Source organism: Pholis gunnellus (genome assembly GCF_910591455.1).
Source record: "Pholis gunnellus genome assembly, chromosome: 10".
Lineage (NCBI taxonomy): Eukaryota > Metazoa > Chordata > Actinopteri > Perciformes > Pholidae > Pholis > Pholis gunnellus.
The window spans coordinates 6,525,399-6,544,764 of record NC_136537.1 but is presented as its reverse complement, the minus strand read 5'-3'; the positions used below and the strand labels follow the sequence as shown (position 1 = coordinate 6,544,764).

The 19,366-nt window shown below is 44.1% G+C and overlaps 2 protein-coding genes across 3 annotated transcripts in view; one reads left to right on the top strand and one right to left on the bottom strand.

The window, feature by feature from the left end:
* The first annotated feature begins 1,249 nt into the window (after window positions 1–1,249).
* On the top strand, window positions 1,250–12,152 carry LOC306701746 (LON peptidase N-terminal domain and RING finger protein 3-like). Its single transcript, XM_079167143.1, has 12 exons — window positions 1,250–1,991; window positions 4,528–4,646; window positions 4,752–4,874; window positions 5,023–5,148; window positions 5,247–5,469; window positions 5,587–5,671; window positions 5,921–6,035; window positions 6,509–6,630; window positions 6,961–7,119; window positions 7,243–7,405; window positions 7,558–7,707; window positions 8,288–12,152. The coding sequence occupies exons 1-12, from the start codon at window positions 1,301–1,303 to the stop codon at window positions 8,450–8,452; spliced, it is 2,241 nt and encodes a 746-aa protein (XP_079023269.1). The 5' UTR covers window positions 1,250–1,300; the 3' UTR covers window positions 8,453–12,152.
* A 5,315-nt stretch (window positions 12,153–17,467) lies between these two features.
* Window positions 17,468–19,366, bottom strand: part of LOC306702337 (uncharacterized protein) — a 37,635-nt gene continuing 35,736 nt past the window's right edge. For both annotated transcript variants that reach the window (XM_079167928.1, XM_079167929.1), the window contains exon 16: window positions 17,468–19,196. In XM_079167928.1, the coding sequence (XP_079024054.1) occupies window positions 18,697–19,196 (500 nt within the window). In that variant the 3' untranslated portion in view covers window positions 17,468–18,696. The remainder of the gene's footprint in view (window positions 19,197–19,366) is intronic.

Here is a 19,366-nt window from a genome sequence, read left to right as displayed (position 1 = left end):
GAAGAATATGTCATTCATCCTTTAATAGTCACATAGTCTTGCTTCAACTGGGGACTTAAATAATGCTGCAAGTGCCATGCCACACCTTTGCTCTTACCAGGAACCAGTTTTAAACATTTTATACGCTTACAGTATAACATTATATCGCAGCCTGTGACGGTTTTTCAAATTCTAATTCCTGGGATTTTTTTTATTAGTAGCAGTGGAGATAACAAACATGATGCCGCATTACTTCAACAACATTCTCAATGTGTTAAGTAAGATCATTATGAAACGTTTATGCAACGATGACTAGAGCGTGTGCTGGTGAGAGACTGCTGCCTGTCGCAGTGATCAAACACAGTGTGATTATTTAATATCTGGCGTAAGGATTCGTTGCTCTACGTTGTCTGTCGATCAGGACATTGATCTGAGGGGCGGCGACAAGGGATGACATGCTCTTCTGTTAGTACATGTAATGAAACGCTCCCTCTTCAGATGTACAGTTTGTGTAACAGCTGATCACATTCACATCTCTCCATTGTACTCAAACTGCTGCCTGTGTGCCGTAACGTTTAGAATAGCTTTTCTCAAGATATGTAAATGGTAATCATACTTTTTTTTTTTTTATGTAAAGCGGTTTTGACTGTCACATAACTGCTTGTTATATAACGGGTGAAGCCGTCACATAACAGGTAACGCCAGGAACTTGGAACAGGTCACATATTTGCCATTTAAATTAAATAAACATTACGCAGAGATGGAATACCTCTGAAAGCCAACTCCCATGGGTTGATTATTGTGCAACAGATCAGTTGTATAACTAAACTATCTTTTATTTCTGACAATCAAAAGGACTGATACATCAGTATGTCCACTTAATGACACCACACCACATCCCAAAACACCATGTTTGGGAATATTTCTGAGGAAACTCGCAAAAATAGAAAATCATGATTAAACCCAAATTAGTTGGAATAACTTCCTGAAATGTGATGCCAATAGAGCTCATTAATTGGTCCCCCCCTACTAAACTCCTACATGCAGGTCAGGCAGGCTCCAGCCCTCGACACTGACTCTGTTACATGGCAGATTGTTTTGTAACCCTTTTCCTAAACTCGTCCAATGAGAACAGCTGGCCTGCATCACATGACACAACTTTTACGTAACGTTTTTTTTTTCCTCCTGCGCCGCTCCATTGAGAATAATATGGGTGCTTCCTGAACTTGGTCATGACAGCATCAGTAGACTTCCCAGCAGCACACGCAAACATGATGTACTGCAGCGGTTGAGAGGACAGACTTCGAACAACTTGCCGGGTATGGGGACAGAGAGCGAGAGTATGCTGCAGCTCGCAGCGGAGGCTTTCCACTCGAAAAACTTCGACCTGGCCGCGGACATCTACGAGTGCCAACTAGCGGGTCTCGGAGACTCGGGGAGCCGGCTGGAGCTGATGGTCAAGCGGGCAGATGCGCTCGCCTTCGGGGGCAAATTCACAGAAGCGTTCGACATGTACCGACGAGCCTCGGAGACCGAGAGACTGACCCCTGTTCACCTGACCAACCTCATAGAGTACCTGTCGGTTAGTATCGGGAGGCAAGATGGGGGTAACGGTCGAAACGGGACCCCGAGGAAAGGAGGAGCGGCGGTGGCCGCTGTGTGTCCCGGAGTTGGTGCCGCGGGCTTCGGGTACGAAGACTTCTCCTGTCGGATATGTCTGAGCTTTCTGTTCGAGCCCGTGACTCTGCCGTGCGGACACTGCTTCTGTAAAAAGTGTCTGGAGAGGGAGAGGAAGGAGAAGGAGCGGCCGGTGATGTGTAAAGAGTGCCTGGACAGCTCCAGAGTGGCCGACGTCCAGAGTTACAGGGTCAATGTGGTCCTCGGCAAACTGCTGGCCAAGTGGTTCCCGACCTTGCACCAGGCCGGCCGGCTGAGGCGGGAGGGCAACGGACTGTACGCCGAGAAGAAGATGGAAGCAGCGCTGGAGAAATATAACAGAGCCATATTGATAGGTAGGACACCGAACTACTCACTCTTATATATGTATGAGAAACTTAACACAGTGGCTTTACAGCACATTCTCTGCTGCGTATGTGACCGGGCTAACACATTTGTTTTTTTGCTACTTTTAACTTGACATTTTTTTCTATTGTTTGGCTACTTTTCCAGCACAACGAGTTTGCTGCTACATAATATCATGTGGGCGACTTGTCGTGAAACGATAAAAGCAACAATGCGACGCTGTTATGTGACTTTGTTTCGTAAGCGTATCCGTGACACACTTGGAGGCGGCTAGCTGCCTCTGCTGGCATCCGAGAGCCACAGCGCCATGTGTTGGATAACACGGTTATGTAGGCTGGGCTCGCGGACCAAACATTGCGTAAGCGCGTAAACTCTCCCCCCCCCCCCCCCCCCCCCCCTAGCCCCTCTCATTGTATAACGACAAACAATGATTCAGGCTAATGTGGGTCAAGGGTACTATTTCATGTCACCACCAGGGACTCTGATGCTCGGAGCCACAGCAGAGGTTTTTATATAGGCAGAGGTGGTGGTGACACAGGTGAGCTGTGGCCTGCAGAGAGGGATTAGTAGTAGTGAAATAGCCTGTTGTATGCACAGAGGTGTTAATCAGGTTACATAGTGTGGTTTGAAGTTTACTTCTTAAGAGGCCTATGTCACATTACACACGCATTGTGTACTGCTTTATTATATTGATGTAATATATTAGTCATTCCCAAATTCTGAGAGCTCGTTAACTCCAGCTAATTGCATTTATTTGCTCTCATTTATAAAGTATTAGTATATGTTGTGTCAATAACACGTGCATGGAGCAAAGTTGTGAATTGTCGAACGCATAGAGCTCTAACAAATGACTGGTTTAGCTATTCAAGATAATATGAGGTGATTGTATAAGGAATGGCAGCAATGGTGGGTCAGGAACGTTAATTTACGCACACATTTTAAAAAGCGGGGTCCCCAGAAACACTGTATGATGTATTATGCAAATCTGGATAAAGTAAACCCAATTGAGTTTAGTGATGTGCCACAGTTTGACAGACCCTGTGGCACTTTGTCAACTACTGAGACGGATTCTCCTCCTCTGGCTCAGAAGTGTGCTTGACCCGGTCTCAGTTGACCTTACTGTGTGGTGGTGCTGCAGCAGCTGAGTCACTGTACACGCTGGTTGCGTAAGTTTCAAGTGACTCGTTTCTCAGTTTGAATCCTCTAGAGAAGTACCACCATAGATGACGGAAGCACCAGTTTGCATTACGCCATCATCTCTGTCTGCTGGGTCCCCCCGGGGCCAGTGGACCATGAACCTTCCCAGCTGATGCGGCGCAGCTGCTCAGACACCAAAGACTGACTGTTGTTGAGCTGTGTGGCTCCCACAGTGACGGAGTGGGATTGTCCTGGGCTGTTCACAGGATGTCGAAGTATATTCAGCATGTTTAGCAAAGGTGATTGGTTAAATAACAATGAACAAAGAATCAAATAGCTGTCTTATTTTGGAAGGACCAGCTTCAAGCCGCAGTGACTTTGTTCTGCAGGAGAAGGGTTGCCCCATCACTCATTTTTCGTTATTAACTAAAGGCAGGTAATTCCTAATGGAACACTTGCTTAACTAAGGAATTTATTCAAATGAGTTTGTCAGTTGAATCTCAGCAGGAAAAAGAAAGGGGGTAGTAGCACTTGTTGTACTTGAATCTGTTTGTACGTTACTCTATTCATCAATATATGTTTTGCCCCTAAACAAGGTCCCCTGCATAGTGTTAGTACTGGGCTGCTTGTGTTAATGTGCAATGCATTCATCACGTATTGTAGGGTTCAGATGTAGTTTTTTAGAGTTGGATCTGGATTAAGTTCAGGTCGAGCTAATTGTTCTCCTGTCATGCTTTAACAACTATTGTGTGTTAAACTGCATTTTCATCTATTCCGTCACCTCAAATCTATGAAATTGTCCTGTCGATTGAAATAATGTCCTTTGTGTTTATGTGAGGTGAAATATTCCCCCCTGGTTCCCATCGAGCTAACCGCTACATTAGCATATATTATTGTAGTTATGAAACCTGGAATGTGGGTGACCTTGATCGTGCGGCACTATTTTGTAAGGCGGCGCATTTTCTTTTTTTTTTTTGCGTAACGCGTTTTGTAATGTGGAGGAAAGTGTTCCTTTTAAGCATTACTTCTTTTGTGTAACTTGAAACCATTATATAACCAGCATAGTCAGCTTTTTAAGAAATAAGAAAATAAATATTTGGTGGCTGTGGTTTTTTTTTTTTTTTTTTTTTTTTCTTTCTGCAGCATGTTGTGAAACAGTTTCCTCAGTATGATCAGCAAAGAGTCACTGCTTCCAGCTGCTCATATGTGACACTCTGCTGACTGTTCAATGTCTTACATCTCTGTGAATTGAATATCTTTGGCTTTTAGACCGTTGATCAGACAAAAACAAGCAAGTTGAACACATCACCGTGGGCTCTTGGACACTCGTAACACCAACAATCCTTCTATCTACCTGACTAACTGACTGTCCCTCCTCTCCCCCCTCAGCACCCATGGACCACATACTGTTTAGTAACCGCTCCCAGATCCACTCCAGCCTGAGACGCTATGAAAGGGCCCTGAGAGACGCTGAGATGGCCTGCAGACTCATGCCTCACTGGTCCAAGGTATGGCAGACAAACGGCTCCCAAATACATATAAATATGTAATAATCAGTTGTTATTCAAATGTACGGATGTGAGATAAATGACGCATCCTCCTCCTTCCTGCAGGGCCATGTTCGTAAGGCCCAGGCCCTGGTGTCACTGGGCAGGACCGAGGAGGCTCTGAGGGAGTACCTGGTCTGTCTGTCCATAGAGCCGGACTGTAGACCGGCGAAGAACGAGGCTCACAGGGTAAGTCAACATCAGTGTTGTAGTGGACACCCACAGATGAATATCTTTTATTCCACAACTTAAATATGTTTTTTTTGTCACAGAGGAGCAAAGAAATCGATTAGTCGTTTGCAGAATAATCTCATCCTCGTGTGTCATCTTCTCTCAGCTCCTCTGTGATCTCCTGGCTCCGGTCACCGATCAGGTCCCTGAACACATCTCGGACTACTCCAACGCGCACATGTCTTTCAGAGCGCACGTCAAGAACAGCATCGGCATGAACACCCCGCACCAGGTAAGAAACGCTGCGCCTCCCGCAGTCAGCACTTTATGATGAAGAAAAGCGCGACGTCGAGCGGACATGAGGTTTCATTATCCTTCTCCCTCCCTCAGATCTTTAGTCCCAGCCTGTTGTCATCAGCGTCCAGTTTTGCCCTCGCCCCTCCTGCACCAGAGAGGCCAGAGGGCGGTGAGGTCAAAGGTCAGGGGAAGCCTGTGTTCAGGAAGCCGGACCACTGCTTCCTCCTCAAAAGGAAACGCAGTATCGCGGAGGAGGAAGAGGAGGAGGAGTACGGAGGACAGGAGAGGAGAGACGATCACAAGAGAGTCAAGTCCGGTGAGCTTTTGGAATTTGCGCGCAAACACGTGCACGTAGCCGAGCAACACGCTCTACTCTCTCTGTCCACTAGCGCCGTATGTGTCTCATTTAGTATCTGTTGACCTCTCCATTCAGAGCCAGCCGAGGGGACGGATCAACCGAGCTCTGCGGCCGGTGACGTCTTGGACCCGACAGATCTGGAGTGTTCCCTGTGTATGAGGTGAGGTTTGCTTCACAGCGTTGAATCTAGATATTTACTGACAGTCAACGCACCACCATTCAGGAGCTGCGTAACGTGTGCTGAATTGCCTCGGACGATGTAATCATGTGATATGCAGCAGCTTTTATTCAGAAATACAGCCCGAAAGACAGGAACAGAATGGGTCTTTGTCTGGGCTAGCATTTAAAAAAAAAAGCCGCACACTCTTGGCGTCCACGGTTTTGAGGTGTCGTGTTTTCCTGTGTTCAGACTTTTCTACGAGCCAGTGACGACGCCGTGCGGTCACACCTTCTGTCTGCGGTGTCTGGAGAGATGTCTGGACCACAACCCCAAGTGTCCGCTCTGCAAAGAGGAGCTGTCTGAGGTACGACACGGTGCCGTGAAGCGTGATCTGAACTGAATCCAGTAGGGATCCAACCCTTTCTCTTCTGATGATGCCACAAGTCAGAGTGTCTATTCCCCCCCCCCCCCCCCCAAATTTAAAACCCTAGCTCACTGTGGAACTCATTGGGGTCATCTTTCTGTAAGGTAACGGGACACCAGGGAGCGCTATGGAACTAAAAGCAGAGTTGGTGGCCTGCCATGACCGAATACAAACTGTGTTTTAATTTGGATCGGTCATGTCATGGCCGATACCCGATGACTCAATAAGGTCACTATCGGGGCAGCCAATCCGGATCCGGCACATCTAATTGGTGTTTCCCTACAGTTCCGAATCACAAACAGAATAAGAGAATATTATGGGGGTGAAACGTAAAGCGGGCTTCTACATTGAAACTCTCTCTATGTTTCTGCCACTATACACGTATCTTTAATACAGTCTGTATCTCTCCCCAGTACCTGGTCCAGAGGCAGTACTCTAAGACGGTACTAACGGAGAACCTGATAGCGAAGTATCTTCCCTCGGAGCTCATTGAGAGACAGAAGATCCACCAGGACGAGATGGCCGACCTCTCGAAGTAAGTTTGTGTTCTTTATGCCGAGCTTGCTCTTCTCCGCTCACCGACACAACCTGTGGTGTTGTTTGACCCGCTCACCTACTGTAGATAACACACGTCTGACACACTGACCTCTCAGCGTGCAACACCTCAGGCATCAAGTATCACTTTCCTGAAGGCCGAAACAATCTCCAACACATCACTGGAGCGAAACTGATCTCCTCTCACAGTAGACAGTGGTGTTTTTGGAATTGTAGACCATTTTCTGAACATTTAAAGGACTTTGTTACAGAAGATCGACGTCGTATTCCCACGTTAAACTCATGCCCCTTAATCGTTTTCTCTCCTCAGTCTTAACAAGAATGTGCCTATATTCTTGTGCACCATGGCCTTCCCCACTGTCCCGTGCCCTCTCCATATCTTCGAGCCGTGCTACAGACTGATGATTCGCCGATGCATGGAGACGGGAACCAACCGCTTCGGCATGTGTCTGGCAGACAACCGCAAAGGGTCAGTGCTGGGACAGCGCATTTAAGTGTGTCGGGGGGTGTTATGTGTGTTTTAACACAGCGGTGTCAGAGTATGGATCCAGGAAAGTGTAATAACGCGCCCTCTCCCTCCTCCCGTCTCTAGGCTCGCAGACTACGGGTGCCTGCTGGAGATCTGCGATGTGAAGTTCTTCTCCGACGGCCGCTCGGTGGTGAACACCATCGGCAGACGGAGGTTTAAAGTCGTTGAGCACCGCGAGAAGGACGGATACAACACAGCCGACATCGAGTACCTGGAGGACATTAAGGTACGAGGGGGTGAGGAGGGAGAGAGGAGGGAGGACTGGACAGATGAGGAGTGGCTCGGAGAGGGATGATGGGATGGAGAAGGGATGGATTGATGGAGAATTACCGTAAGATGTTATAACTAAGGACTGTGTGTGTGTTTGTGTGTTTATAGGTGGAGGGTCTGGCTGAGCGTGAGCTGCATAATCTGCATGACGCGGTGTACGACCAGGCCCTGGTGTGGGTCAACTCCTTGAAGGCCGAGCAGAAGGAACGCATTGAGGGACACTTTGGACCCATGCCTCAGAAAGACTCTGAACTTCAGGTACACGCACAAAGTCACGCTTTTTAAAATCAAATTACTCCTCCTCCTTTCAAATGTGTCGTATGTGTCTTTGAAAATAGAAGATGAATCCTGAGGCAGCATCCGCTGAAAACGTGTTTTACGAGGCAATAGGATTATGATGATGATGATGACAACTTTATTTATATGGCACCGTTGAAAACAGAGTTCACAAAGTGCTTTGATAGACAAAGCAAAAGCAAGATAATATTACGACAGAAAGCCCAACATTGAGGCGCAGCAAAAGTAAGAAAAACTAAGGTCAAATTGAAACACTGACAATAAATACAATAAGACCAATTCATACAATAAGAACAAATTAAATTAAATTAAAGCAGTAAAAAAGACAATTAGCATGAAAGAGATTGAGCCCCTAAATGCAGACACTGAGGCAGACCAGGTCGAATAAAAGGTACTTTACTAAACAAATGAATATGATTACACTCAGAAAATCAGCTTGACCCATAGCCACAATAATCATAATAAGACCCGAGTAGAATTGTGTCTATTTCTACATTCTCGTGTCTTTAAACCCCTCTCCCTTTGTGCCTTCCTCCTTCAGGACAGTCCTAACGGCCCCTCGTGGTGTTGGTGGTTACTCGCCGTTCTTCCGCTGGAGGCCCGAGCCCAGCTACCGTTCCTGGCCCTCACCTCCCTGAAAGATCGCCTCAGCGGCATGCGCAAGGTGCTGCTCTTCATGGCCCACAGCAGGCACCGGGGACAATAACTCTCCACACCTGGAAAATGCAGTAAACCCCCCCCTCTCCAACACACACACACACATACTGTCCTCCAAAGCAGCAGTTGACCTGCTGTTCTTCTTTTTTGATGCACAAAGGAACTGACGTTGATCCCGTTACACCTTCCCCGTTGTAGCCACATCCCGTTCAGAAAGCAACGGGTCAACTGCAAACTTTAACAAAAAAAAAGATGAGGAAGAAAAAAGAAAAGCACCAACAGGGATGGTTGATGTGAATGCATTGATATCTTCCATTCATAGCTTTCTCTAGAAAACCAACCGTGCAGACTTCCGCTATGTTCAGACAGGAAGGAAATGTGATTTTATACAAAGCGTAAACAGCCTCATCTTCTGCTATAAAAGGATATGTTCTTGTCTTAACATTTCCATGTGTTCAACAACAAACTGCTGATGTGACTCCACTTATCCAGGTTCCACTGCTGCCTTCATGGCCTTCCTCCATTTTTGTAGTTTATGCTCTTCCTCTGGAACTCAAACAAAGCGACATGAGGGACTGAGCCGCCTGTCTGAACGTAGCTTTAGCTAACTCAACCCATCGATGTCCCCTCTCCCTGTGTCTTCACATGTACATAGAAGCTCTGCAAGAGACCAAACCATGGATTTGTCTCACTAAGGATGAAAATACTGATTCATTGGTGTGCCCATTACTAAGTGTAGACATCTACAGAAGATGTGTTTACTATTCTGCCCACCTTTTAATATAACTTTAACTTCATTTCTATTGGCTGCTATTCAGTCTTCCTTCCCTCCTTGCTTCCTTTCCTTCTGTCCCTGTGACATAATGACTGAACCTTTACATTAGCGTGCTTTAAGGTGATCCATTCATTTTTTAAATTATTTATTTTGGCATTATTTATGCATGCAGTGACATTGTTTACATTTCACAGAAGGAGATGTTGAGCCGCTCCCTTTCCAAAGGCTTTTTCTTTTACTCAACATTTGACCCCAAACATCAGCAGTGGTACCCTGGTAACTGCAGGGTACCACTGCTGTACAATAAACACTATTTACATGCTGTCCGGGACAAACTCTGGAAACTGGAGCTGAGGGCAGAGGGTAGTATTTTTATTGGCAGCTCGCAATCCCAACTATTTTGACTCAAATCATATTTGGGTTCCCTCGCCGTCAGCGGCCTCTCTGTGGCTGAGATGCTTCCCGGCTATAAGAGAAGCAACATCTGGATTTCTGATACCATTATGTCCTACGTGTATTTATTCACTATTTATTCTGACTTTATTTTTGCACTTTCACTTGAAGTAAGGGAAAGAACCGGTGCAGACAGGCCTCAGGGTGTGTATTTCCACTCGGGTCAAAATACACAAGTATTCCGACTACCACAGAACAAAGTCAAATCTTCTGCTGGTTTAACCGGTAAACGGTCCCCGAGTGATGTATGTGATGAGTAAAGGCCAGTGCCTTCTGTAACACGGTGTGGGACAGTTTTACATAGCAGACTCATTTTCAGGTTCACCCCCCCCCCTTATGGAAATGTCTCCATTCAAAACAGGATTTTAACAGAAAAGCAGTCCTTGTAAGACATATTGAGGCCTTGCTGGTGCTTGTGACATGACTGTTTGTACATGGCAAGGGCAGCTCTCTGGAAAATGCAAGAGATTATTGAGCTTTGCCTTCAAACTCTTTTATTTTATACACGCGCGTTTGATTTTTTACATGTTTCTATGTCAATCGGGTGCTTTGTATTTTATAATTTTCTTCACTCACTGTTGTCTCCTCTTTTTTCATGTGTGTATTAGTACAGAGAGCGTCACGTCAAGTCATCCTCATTTATTATTTTGTATTATAAGGGCCAAAGCCGTCTAATGCTATAAAACGGAGAAACTGATTTTAGATATAATCCCACATTCTTGATATTTTCCCTACAGAAATGTGTTGATATTGTACTGTCAGATGGTGGCACTATGAAGCAATCCAAATGAATATTGTATTATATCTATAGTATAATGACCCTTGTGTCAAATTCAATTGGAAGGTGCTTCTCTAAAGAGACATTTGTACCAACAAGCTAGTACTGACAAAACAAGAATATCTACCACTTCAATCATCTCTCCACCATGTCTGAAACTATTGCCCTGATGTTTGCTGATATCCTAACTGGCAACCACTAAGAAGCTATGACGCTCAGACTGGGCAGGAAAGGGAAAGGCCTTTAGCCAGATATAATCACCCCTCCAGTATAAAAGCATATTGCATTCAAAGACAAATCCAGATAGATGTGAAGAGATAGATTAAAGGGAAAATCCACATGACATGACATTCTTATTCTATTATTGTTTTTACAATTTACATGTAAAAAAAATACAAAAACAGATCTTTCTGTAGACATCGTCATATGAGGAGTCAGTGTTTTTTCTTTTGTTTCCCCATCTCAGAAATTGAAGCGTGACACTAAAATGATGTTTCAGTTTAAAACTGATATCTGTGAATTATTGTTCATCTGTGACAGCAGTTCTAGTGCCTTAAGTTGGACTTCTTCCATTTACACTTTGATGTATAAACTGCAACGGCGACTACTGGGTGCTGATGTTTTTGTGCGACAACCTGCGGTTCCCTAAATAACATTGGCACGCGGCACAGTGTATAAGCTACGACCCAGCTGGGACGTGAACACAGTGGCATTTGTCAAGTACTGAATCCTGAAAGTTCAAAGTGGGTTTAAGCTGCTGTTGCAGCTTGATGGTCTCATTTTGACATTCTGTAGCACTCCAGACTCGTGATAACTTTGATCACGCTGACGGCGAGCTTTTCTTTTTCTCAGTGTTGGGGCGAACACTTCCTGTGTAGCTGTAACATGGCTCGAGATTTCAACGCCTCCAGTTTGTTCAGTTACAGAACAATGCAGGCGTAGAAGAAGTGCGATCTTACGGATCGTTTGTAATCCAGCTATGCAAAAAAAAAACAGTCGCGCGGTGGGTCATTGCCCATTGATATCATGACCTTTCAGAATTCAACCACTGACCTTTTTTGTGGAAGTGTAACTACCTCTGGCATCCTCCTAGAGCACTTCCACAAAGAGAGAGAAAGGAAAAACCATGCTTCTTAATTTTGTTGTGTTCCTGTCATTGTTGTAATTGTAATTTGAGAGTTAAACAAACAAACAATGTATAGCGTCTTACCTTGTGTCATCAACAGAGGTTATGCCACTTGTCAACTGAAACTGCAAAGCTGTGAATTCCAAGCTTTCTGTGTTATGTGTTTTTTGAGGGGAGCGCTTGATTTAACTCACCTGGCAAAGTGAGCAGCTTCTTTGAAACAAAGTGTATGACCTCTTGTATGTCCTCTGCTGTTTAAGTGATTTGACTAAATTCCGGTAAGATATTCATGCTTTGTGAACTCTAAATATCTCAAGGTCTTAAACAAAAGCTCTCCTCATATCTTCAGATACTTGTGTCACTACATTGCCTGCTATTTTCAATGGTGGTAGAGCTCCACGGCCCGCTAAATGTGTCCGGGTGAAGTCGCACAAGATGAATGTATGTATGTCTCGCCATCGCTCTGATGTTCTCTGTACAGGTCTGTTTTTTTTTTATAGTAAAACTTCAGAATGCATTACTTTTACGAAAGTACAGTTCTGAAGCTACAACTTGTGAATAAAGCAAAAGGTTTGTGTTCTCGGTCCTGCATGGGATCGTGAACACGCTGGACTGGATTTGAGTCTCGTGTCTCTTTTGTTTGTGCTCTTGAGTTTCTTAGAAAGTAACCGATCAGATTACTGGTTAATAATTCAGAAGATGAATTTATTTTCGGAAACAATAGTGCTTCTTTAAAAACCAAGTGTAGATTTGGAGGGCTTTACAAAGCGATACAAAAACAAAGAATGACTTTGTACTTATTTATTACACTTAAGACAAAAAGACTGTGACACATTCATTTGGGACAATAACTATGAAGCTGCAGCCAACAGACTATTAGCTTAGCTTAGCATAAAGACTGGCGACAGCTAGCCTAGCTCTGTCCGAAGATAACAAAATCCACCTACCAGCACCTTTAAATTCACTTAACACTTAAAAAAATAAATACTTTATATCCTGTTTGTTTAATCTGTACTAAAACTGGCCGCCATGCTAAGCTAAGCTAACCATACTTCTATTTTTCGTTCTTCTCAACAAACTCTTCCCAAGAATGCAAAGAAGCGTAAATTCCAAAATGTAGAACTATTTATTATCTCCGTGAGGAGAATCACGTGATTGGTTACGGTTGCGGTGTCCCACATTATCTCCAAACACCTAATATTGCTGACTGTGGGATTAAAGAGGTTAGAAAATGAATGGAGGAGAGCAGTACTGAAGTTGGGTAACATATCAAGTTGAGCGAGGTTAGATTATTAGAATGCAACACCAGCTCACATGTACACTTGCTGGCAATGTGACCAGAGTTGTTGCATTTCCTCAGCCTGTTATATACCAGTTAGGTAACAGCTCACATTACGTGTTTCAGAGTTACTCTTCAGCTACATTCAGCATTCGATGAGGTCAGAAGAAGGTGGGTCGAGTAAAACACTGTAGGTTAGGAGGTTATTGCCAAAGCAAAAATCTGCACTACTGCTGCTAAAACCAATTTGGGCCATGAAAACATTCCTCTGAAGTAGAGGGCCTCTGGAGGAAAGTCTGCAAACCACGGATGGATTCGGATTCAAGCAGAGGAGTTTGTGTGTGTGTGTGTGTGTGTGTGTGGTGGGTTAAACAAGATTGAGAAGCCAAGAAACGACTGCTGAAGAAAACAAAACTTACACTCAGAGAGAGAGAGAGAAGACACGTTTGTGTGAGAGAGAATGTGTGAAAGGGTTCTTACATGTGGAGAGAGAGAGAGAGAGAGAGAGATTCAAGCTTTTGGATTTTAGAACCAAAACCACAAAAGAGGGACTGCTTGTTTTCACACATACATAGGACTCCAATATGTTTTTCTGCACACTCACAGTAAAGAAAGAAATAAGCCGAATAACAGAGATATACAGAGAGAGAGAGAGAGAGAGAGAGACAGACAGGAGAACTGTTTATGCAAGCAATGCAAATGTAGGTCACTCAGTCGGAGTTAGAGACTTACAAGGAGGCAGAAAAAGTATTAGATGAAGGGAAAGAGCAGTGTCTCCTTCCCTTCCTGGCTCACTCTTTGTTTGTTGCTCTCCAGTGTAATTACACTGCAGATTAGCAAGTTTAGCTCGCTGCAGTCCCATGAGGACTCTTAAGGATTTGAAGGCCTGCTTGTGCCAAACCCGGGCGCCTCTAAATATAGAGGCATAGACGCTTTGATGAGACCATAGAGTACATTTCTACCATTAGAACCTCTACTCAATGTCCAGGATGAATCCTGTTGATGCAAGTGCTCAATATGGACTAGACTCATTTATCCATTGCAATGATTAGATTTGTATTTTTGAGTGAAATGTCTTGACAATTATTGGATGTTTGAGACATGTGTCAGACATTTCTTAAAAGGAATTCTAACAACTTCATTGATGCCCTAATTTTTCCTCTACGGGTCGAAATGTCAATTTTGGTTTATGAAAAAAAAATAACTTGCAAAACTCGGCTCCAGCTTTACTTTGTGTTCAGTGTTAGTAAGCTAATGTTAGCATGCTAACACGCTGAACTGAAATTAGGAGCACGGTTAACATGACCTGCTAAACATTAGCACGGTTAACATGACCTGCTAAACATTAGCACGGTTAACATGACCTGCTAAACATTAGCACGGTTAACATGACCTGCTAAACATTAGCACGTTAGCGTTGTTATTGCGAGCGTGTTAGCATTCTGGTGTTAGCATTTAGCTGGAAGCGCTACAGTGTCACAGAGCTGCCAGAATGATTGCAGTCCTGTTTGACTGAACAGCAAAACATGTGTTAAGTTGTTATCCATAGGTTCGTGATTAGCAAAAGGCTTAATTTTGGCAAAAACAAATCACATCGGGATATGTTTGCAAGGAACTCCGAGAAATGCGTTTCAAGTCTGAAGGTTATTTACTATGCAATATTTAAGATGTCGAAAAGAGCCTTCAACAAATCAAATTAAAAAAACAATGTGAAATACAAAAAAACATTGTTATATGTATTTTCTCTTTTATGCATGCATTTACTGTGTATCTCACGCGTTGTGTTGAATGAAAAAAAATATTTAGCTTCTTGTCTTTAATAAAATAAATATAATTTATCATGCCACGTTGAAATCAATACACAACACAAATATGTTTGGGGTGTATTGAAATGAGAGGGAAAATGACAGGAAAGAATGAGGCTGAATGTGGTGAGGACGACCTGTTGTCTGTCTCAAGCTGTAAATATGATGAATGTGCTCATCGATCGCACAGCTCAGCTTAAATATCTCACTGGAAACAGAGTGGTCACCGATAGAAAGACCAGCCAGTGTTGTCGTTGTTGTGTTAATTGAAATTCTCTGTCACAGTGGGCTATCAAATGGTCAGCTATAATGTCACTGGAAACAATGAATCCGACCTCACCCGGTCCAGGGTCACTCCAGTTCATACGCAGAGGTCAAAGAGGTCGGGCCAGACCGGCGGTCTGACCAAACCACAAAGCATGCAGGCAGTGGGTCTAATTTGCTGCTGTGTCCAGCTCGTTATCTGCTGCCAGAGAGAGGACGTGTCCCAAAAAAAAAGCCCACAGTGTAGCTTTAGTGTAGCTTTTATCTGACAATCTGACAGCAAATGAGACCGCTTTGTATCTTTTAATGTCCTCTGCAGAGCGTTTTAGCGTCCTCCAGTTTTGTTTTTACGGCCAGTGTGTCACTGTTTTGATTCAGTCTCGCTGTTCTCACCGTCTGTTTTTGGGGAAAAAGCTTCTGGAGAAACCCCCAATGTGTGCTGCCTGTCCAGCACCAGACAGCAGACAGACAAAGTTAGTGATTAGCTGGTGGACTATTTAGTGGAGCATTTAGCAACTAAAGAGCCACAGCATTCCCCGAGGAGATGGCGGAGACCGCAACAGAGCTATAGGCGAGCAAGAGCAGGTCAGGAACATGACTCCAGATGTATGCTCATGTCACGCTGAAACAGTTTGCCAACACGTCAAAGAATGCGGGTGAATGCATGTTTGGCAAGTACAGTGGATGCTTTATATTAACTGTTTAAAGTGAGCAACCAAAGCGGTTCTGCTGTTGTTTCCTGGTACAACATCTCATCACTGAACTGGAGCATATTGGTATAAAGTGACACTGTGTGGGAGAAATAAGCCTATTTGCTGGTTGCTCCACAATTTTATATTTGTCACTCCTCTGGGCGGATGAGTGTCACATAACATCTGACACAAATGCTACCAGACATGGGAGTGCTTTAGCATGAAATTGAATTATGGGAGCTGTAATTATACTTTCATCACTAAGAGGCTTTTTTTTTTTTCACAGCTAGATAAGTCGTGTTTTTGGTCTCCAAAAGTTTCTGTGATCTCTACTGATCGTAATGGACTAAATCGACTTTAATCCCCCCCCATGTCTCCTCACCTCTGTGATTCCTGCCAAGTTGGTTAGTTATATAACCTGTAAATGAGAAGGTCAGCACCCAGCAGTCATCGCCAAGGATACCTGGCACGGACACACACACACACACACACACGCACACACACGTCGTACATCTTGGCTGGTCCATTTTGGAGCTGCGTGTGTGTGTGTGTGTGACAGTGCATGTACCAGAAGTAGGGCAGCGGCGTTACCTAACTCATCCAGAAAACACATCTGGGGAGTTGCAGCGGCCCTCTCACTGATTACAGCTTCCTGTACGCATGCACACGCATTCACATGGACCATCAATCATACACACACAAACATCGGCTCACGTTTGGCCCCAATTCTGACCACAAACACACACACACACACACACACACAGATGTGCGGACGTGTACATGCCAAGACTGTACAGTGAGTGTTCAAGATGGAGATGGCTGTAAGTCATCAGTTTTTAATAAGTCTGTGTCATTTATTGTGTAATAAATCCAAAATAGAGTCAGCAGAAACACTGCAGATCTGAAATCTGTTGTGTAAAATTGTGAGAAGTAGGCTAATAAGTCTCATTAGAATGTTTTGGGTTGATTTGATTTATCGTCTCAAAGCTTGAGAAGCTTCAACGGAAGTGACTTTAAATGAGCCCGTAAGGGTTCGGGGGTGTTGCTTAAAGGGGCATTACACAGACCTTTACACATGAAGGTCAGCTTGCTCGTCACAGGAAGCACGACTCGGCCTGTGAAAACAGTTGCGTAATGTTTGCTGTGACTCAGGAGGAGCTCTCTAAAGTCTACACCGATGACGTCGATGGAGAGTAATAGAGAGCCTGCGTTACAAACCGAGTTTGACAGACGGAGCATCGGTCAGCCATGGAGGGTCGAATGAAAGGAGATCTTTCATTTTGACCTTTTCTTTTTCAATCTGTTTCTTGTGAGTGCCCCATTTTTTTGAGAAGTGTAATACTAAAATGCTGGAGTACTCCTTTAATAGAACATGAGGCTGTTTTGAGGGGAGTCCAAGAAAAGTTTCAGTATTTTTCTATTCAGTTAACTGATGAATTATATTCTTTCAAATGACTCATTACACTCCCGGGGATGCAGTTCTGGTCGGGAAATAATGAATGAATGAATCCTTTTATGTATTTGACTAATAACAGTGAATTCTAAATATATTATATCGTGAAAGCGTACTATAAAAACATCCACCAAGTGCTAACTTTTCATCGTAAAATGTTAACTCTACGGAGGTTGCGACACATTGCCAGACCTCAGTGACTTCAGTTTAAAACAAAACCAGATTCTTGTGGCATAGAAAGAAGTCAAGACATGTGGGTGGAGCAATTCCAAATAACTAACTTAGAGACACACAAGACATGCATGCCGGTGCTTTCACCCGAGTGTTCTACACGGTGATTTATAGTGTGCCTTAAGGGCATTTTAACTGTCAAACCCAAATGGCTGAACTTGGCTGCGTTGCTGTGAGGAAAAACACAGTCGACAAACACAAACAAAAGAACCCAGAAAAAAAAAAGGTTTAATTTGTTCTTTACTGTGCATTTTATGTACAAGAGAAATTCTCAAAAGGCAATACAAAATAAAACAAAATGCATAGAAATAATATATAGTTACTGTGAGATAGATAGATTTAATTGATGCAAAGGAAACGCTTTCCTTTTGTGATGTGAAGCAAATCAATCTCCAAGTGATATATTAATGTTTCGAGTGCTGTTTCAACCACATGTTTAGTTATGATCGGAAAATGTTTCCAACATGACGCGCTGAAAAGTATTAAAAAAAACACATAAAAAGATGGATGTGATGATAGTTTTGCTGGATTCCAGAACAGATGACCTTTTTGGGAGATGACAGATTTCTGCAGGACGCCAGACGAAATATCAAAAAGAGAAACATTTAAAAAATATAATTTACGACGACAACCCAGAACACGTTGGACACACTCGAGCACAACAAACATTGGTTTAGTGTCAGTGGAAACGTGTTACAACAGATGTATTTGTTAAAGAACCCGACGCACAGACGGCAGATTGAGTCGACGTGGATCAGCAAGTTTTTACCAAAGCTCACGAGCGGCAGCCGTTGCTCCAGTCGTTGTTTACTCCAGCTTAACTCTGATGTTATCCCATTTCAATGTGGTCATGGTATTTTCCACATTCCTCAAAATGTGAGCCTGTACCACTACCTCACAATAAACACACACACACACACACACACACACACACACTTGTCTCCTTCTCTTCATCGTCACTTTCAACCAACTTTCTATGAATAAATCTTTTATTTTTAATAAAATAATCCTGTATTCCCTGAAATATTTTTCTGATATCGGTTGGAATCATCTGAGTTACTTTGGATACATTTTCTTTAATATATTTTCCTCTCATTCAGGCACATTTTGAAAAAAATATGGATCCACTTCAAGTAAGACGCATTAACGCTTTGGGGGGTCCCACCCTGCCATTTAGAAAACATCAATGTACACCATGAGGACGTAAAGAAAGAAGGAGTTAGACTGAGCCGGTCTTTAGCTGCGATTGGCTGGTTTGCACCAATCTGAAGACTTAAGCCAGGATAGAAAACAGGAAGTGAGAAAACAACAGAAAACAGCAACTCTTTGTGTGCAAATGCATTCTGGTCCATCTAGACTCTCGGGCCACGCTTCAACCCGCTGTCAGAACTGACCCGCTTGGGCCTATTTACAAGATCTCACTGAAACCAGCACCCGTCACTGGACGATCTGGGGCATCTCCTTCCAGGCTTTGGCCTTCTTCTTGGCCAGGGCCATCCAGGGAGGCTCATCCTGGGGCAACGTCGGGGGAGGCAGGCCTCGCTGAGAGGCCGGGGTCTGGCTGGAAAGACCCGGAGCTCTCGAGCCAAACTTTTCCGGGGCGGTTCTCGAGGAATAGGGAGGGGAGGCGAGCGTCGTGCTCTGGGGCTGTGGCGTCTTGGATGAGGTGGCCATTTTGGAGGGCGGCGGCGGGTTTGTGCAAGAGGGAGATTTCTGGGGCACAGGAATCGGAGCAGGGGGCGACAGGGACCTTTGGGGAGGGATGGGTTGCGGCGGGTGTTTGGCGGTGGCCGGGGGAAGCTGGGGTTTTGGAGGGACAGGGTAAGGCAGCGACTGGGATTTAAAAGGTTGAGGTGGCACCGGAGTCGGAGGAGAGAGAGACTTCCTGGCCTCTTTGTCTACAGACGCCGGATGCTTACTGATCTCCAACGGACTCACTGGAAGAAAAGAAACAGAAACATACACACACGTCAATCAAACGCACAATGTGACATATCAGTCCTCTTAGTGTTTAACCTGTCAGCATATCAATAATGAGGAAACATGTTGATATACATATTTCCTTTATTTATTTATTTTTGTTTAATTTTATTATTTTGACATTTTA

What these genes read in the sequence shown, in the direction of transcription:
- LOC306701746 (XM_079167143.1), top strand. Translation starts at nt 1,301, where the DNA reads ATGGGGACAGAGAGCGAGAGTATGCTGCAGCTCGCAGCGGAGGCTTTC. An exon ending in GCAAAGAGGAGCTGTCTGAG is followed by an intron (nt 6,036 to 6,508) that starts GTACGACACGGT and finishes ATCTCTCCCCAG; the next exon opens with TACCTGGTCCAGAGGCAGTA. An exon ending in AGTACCTGGAGGACATTAAG is followed by an intron (nt 7,406 to 7,557) that starts GTACGAGGGGGT and finishes GTGTGTTTATAG; the next exon opens with GTGGAGGGTCTGGCTGAGCG.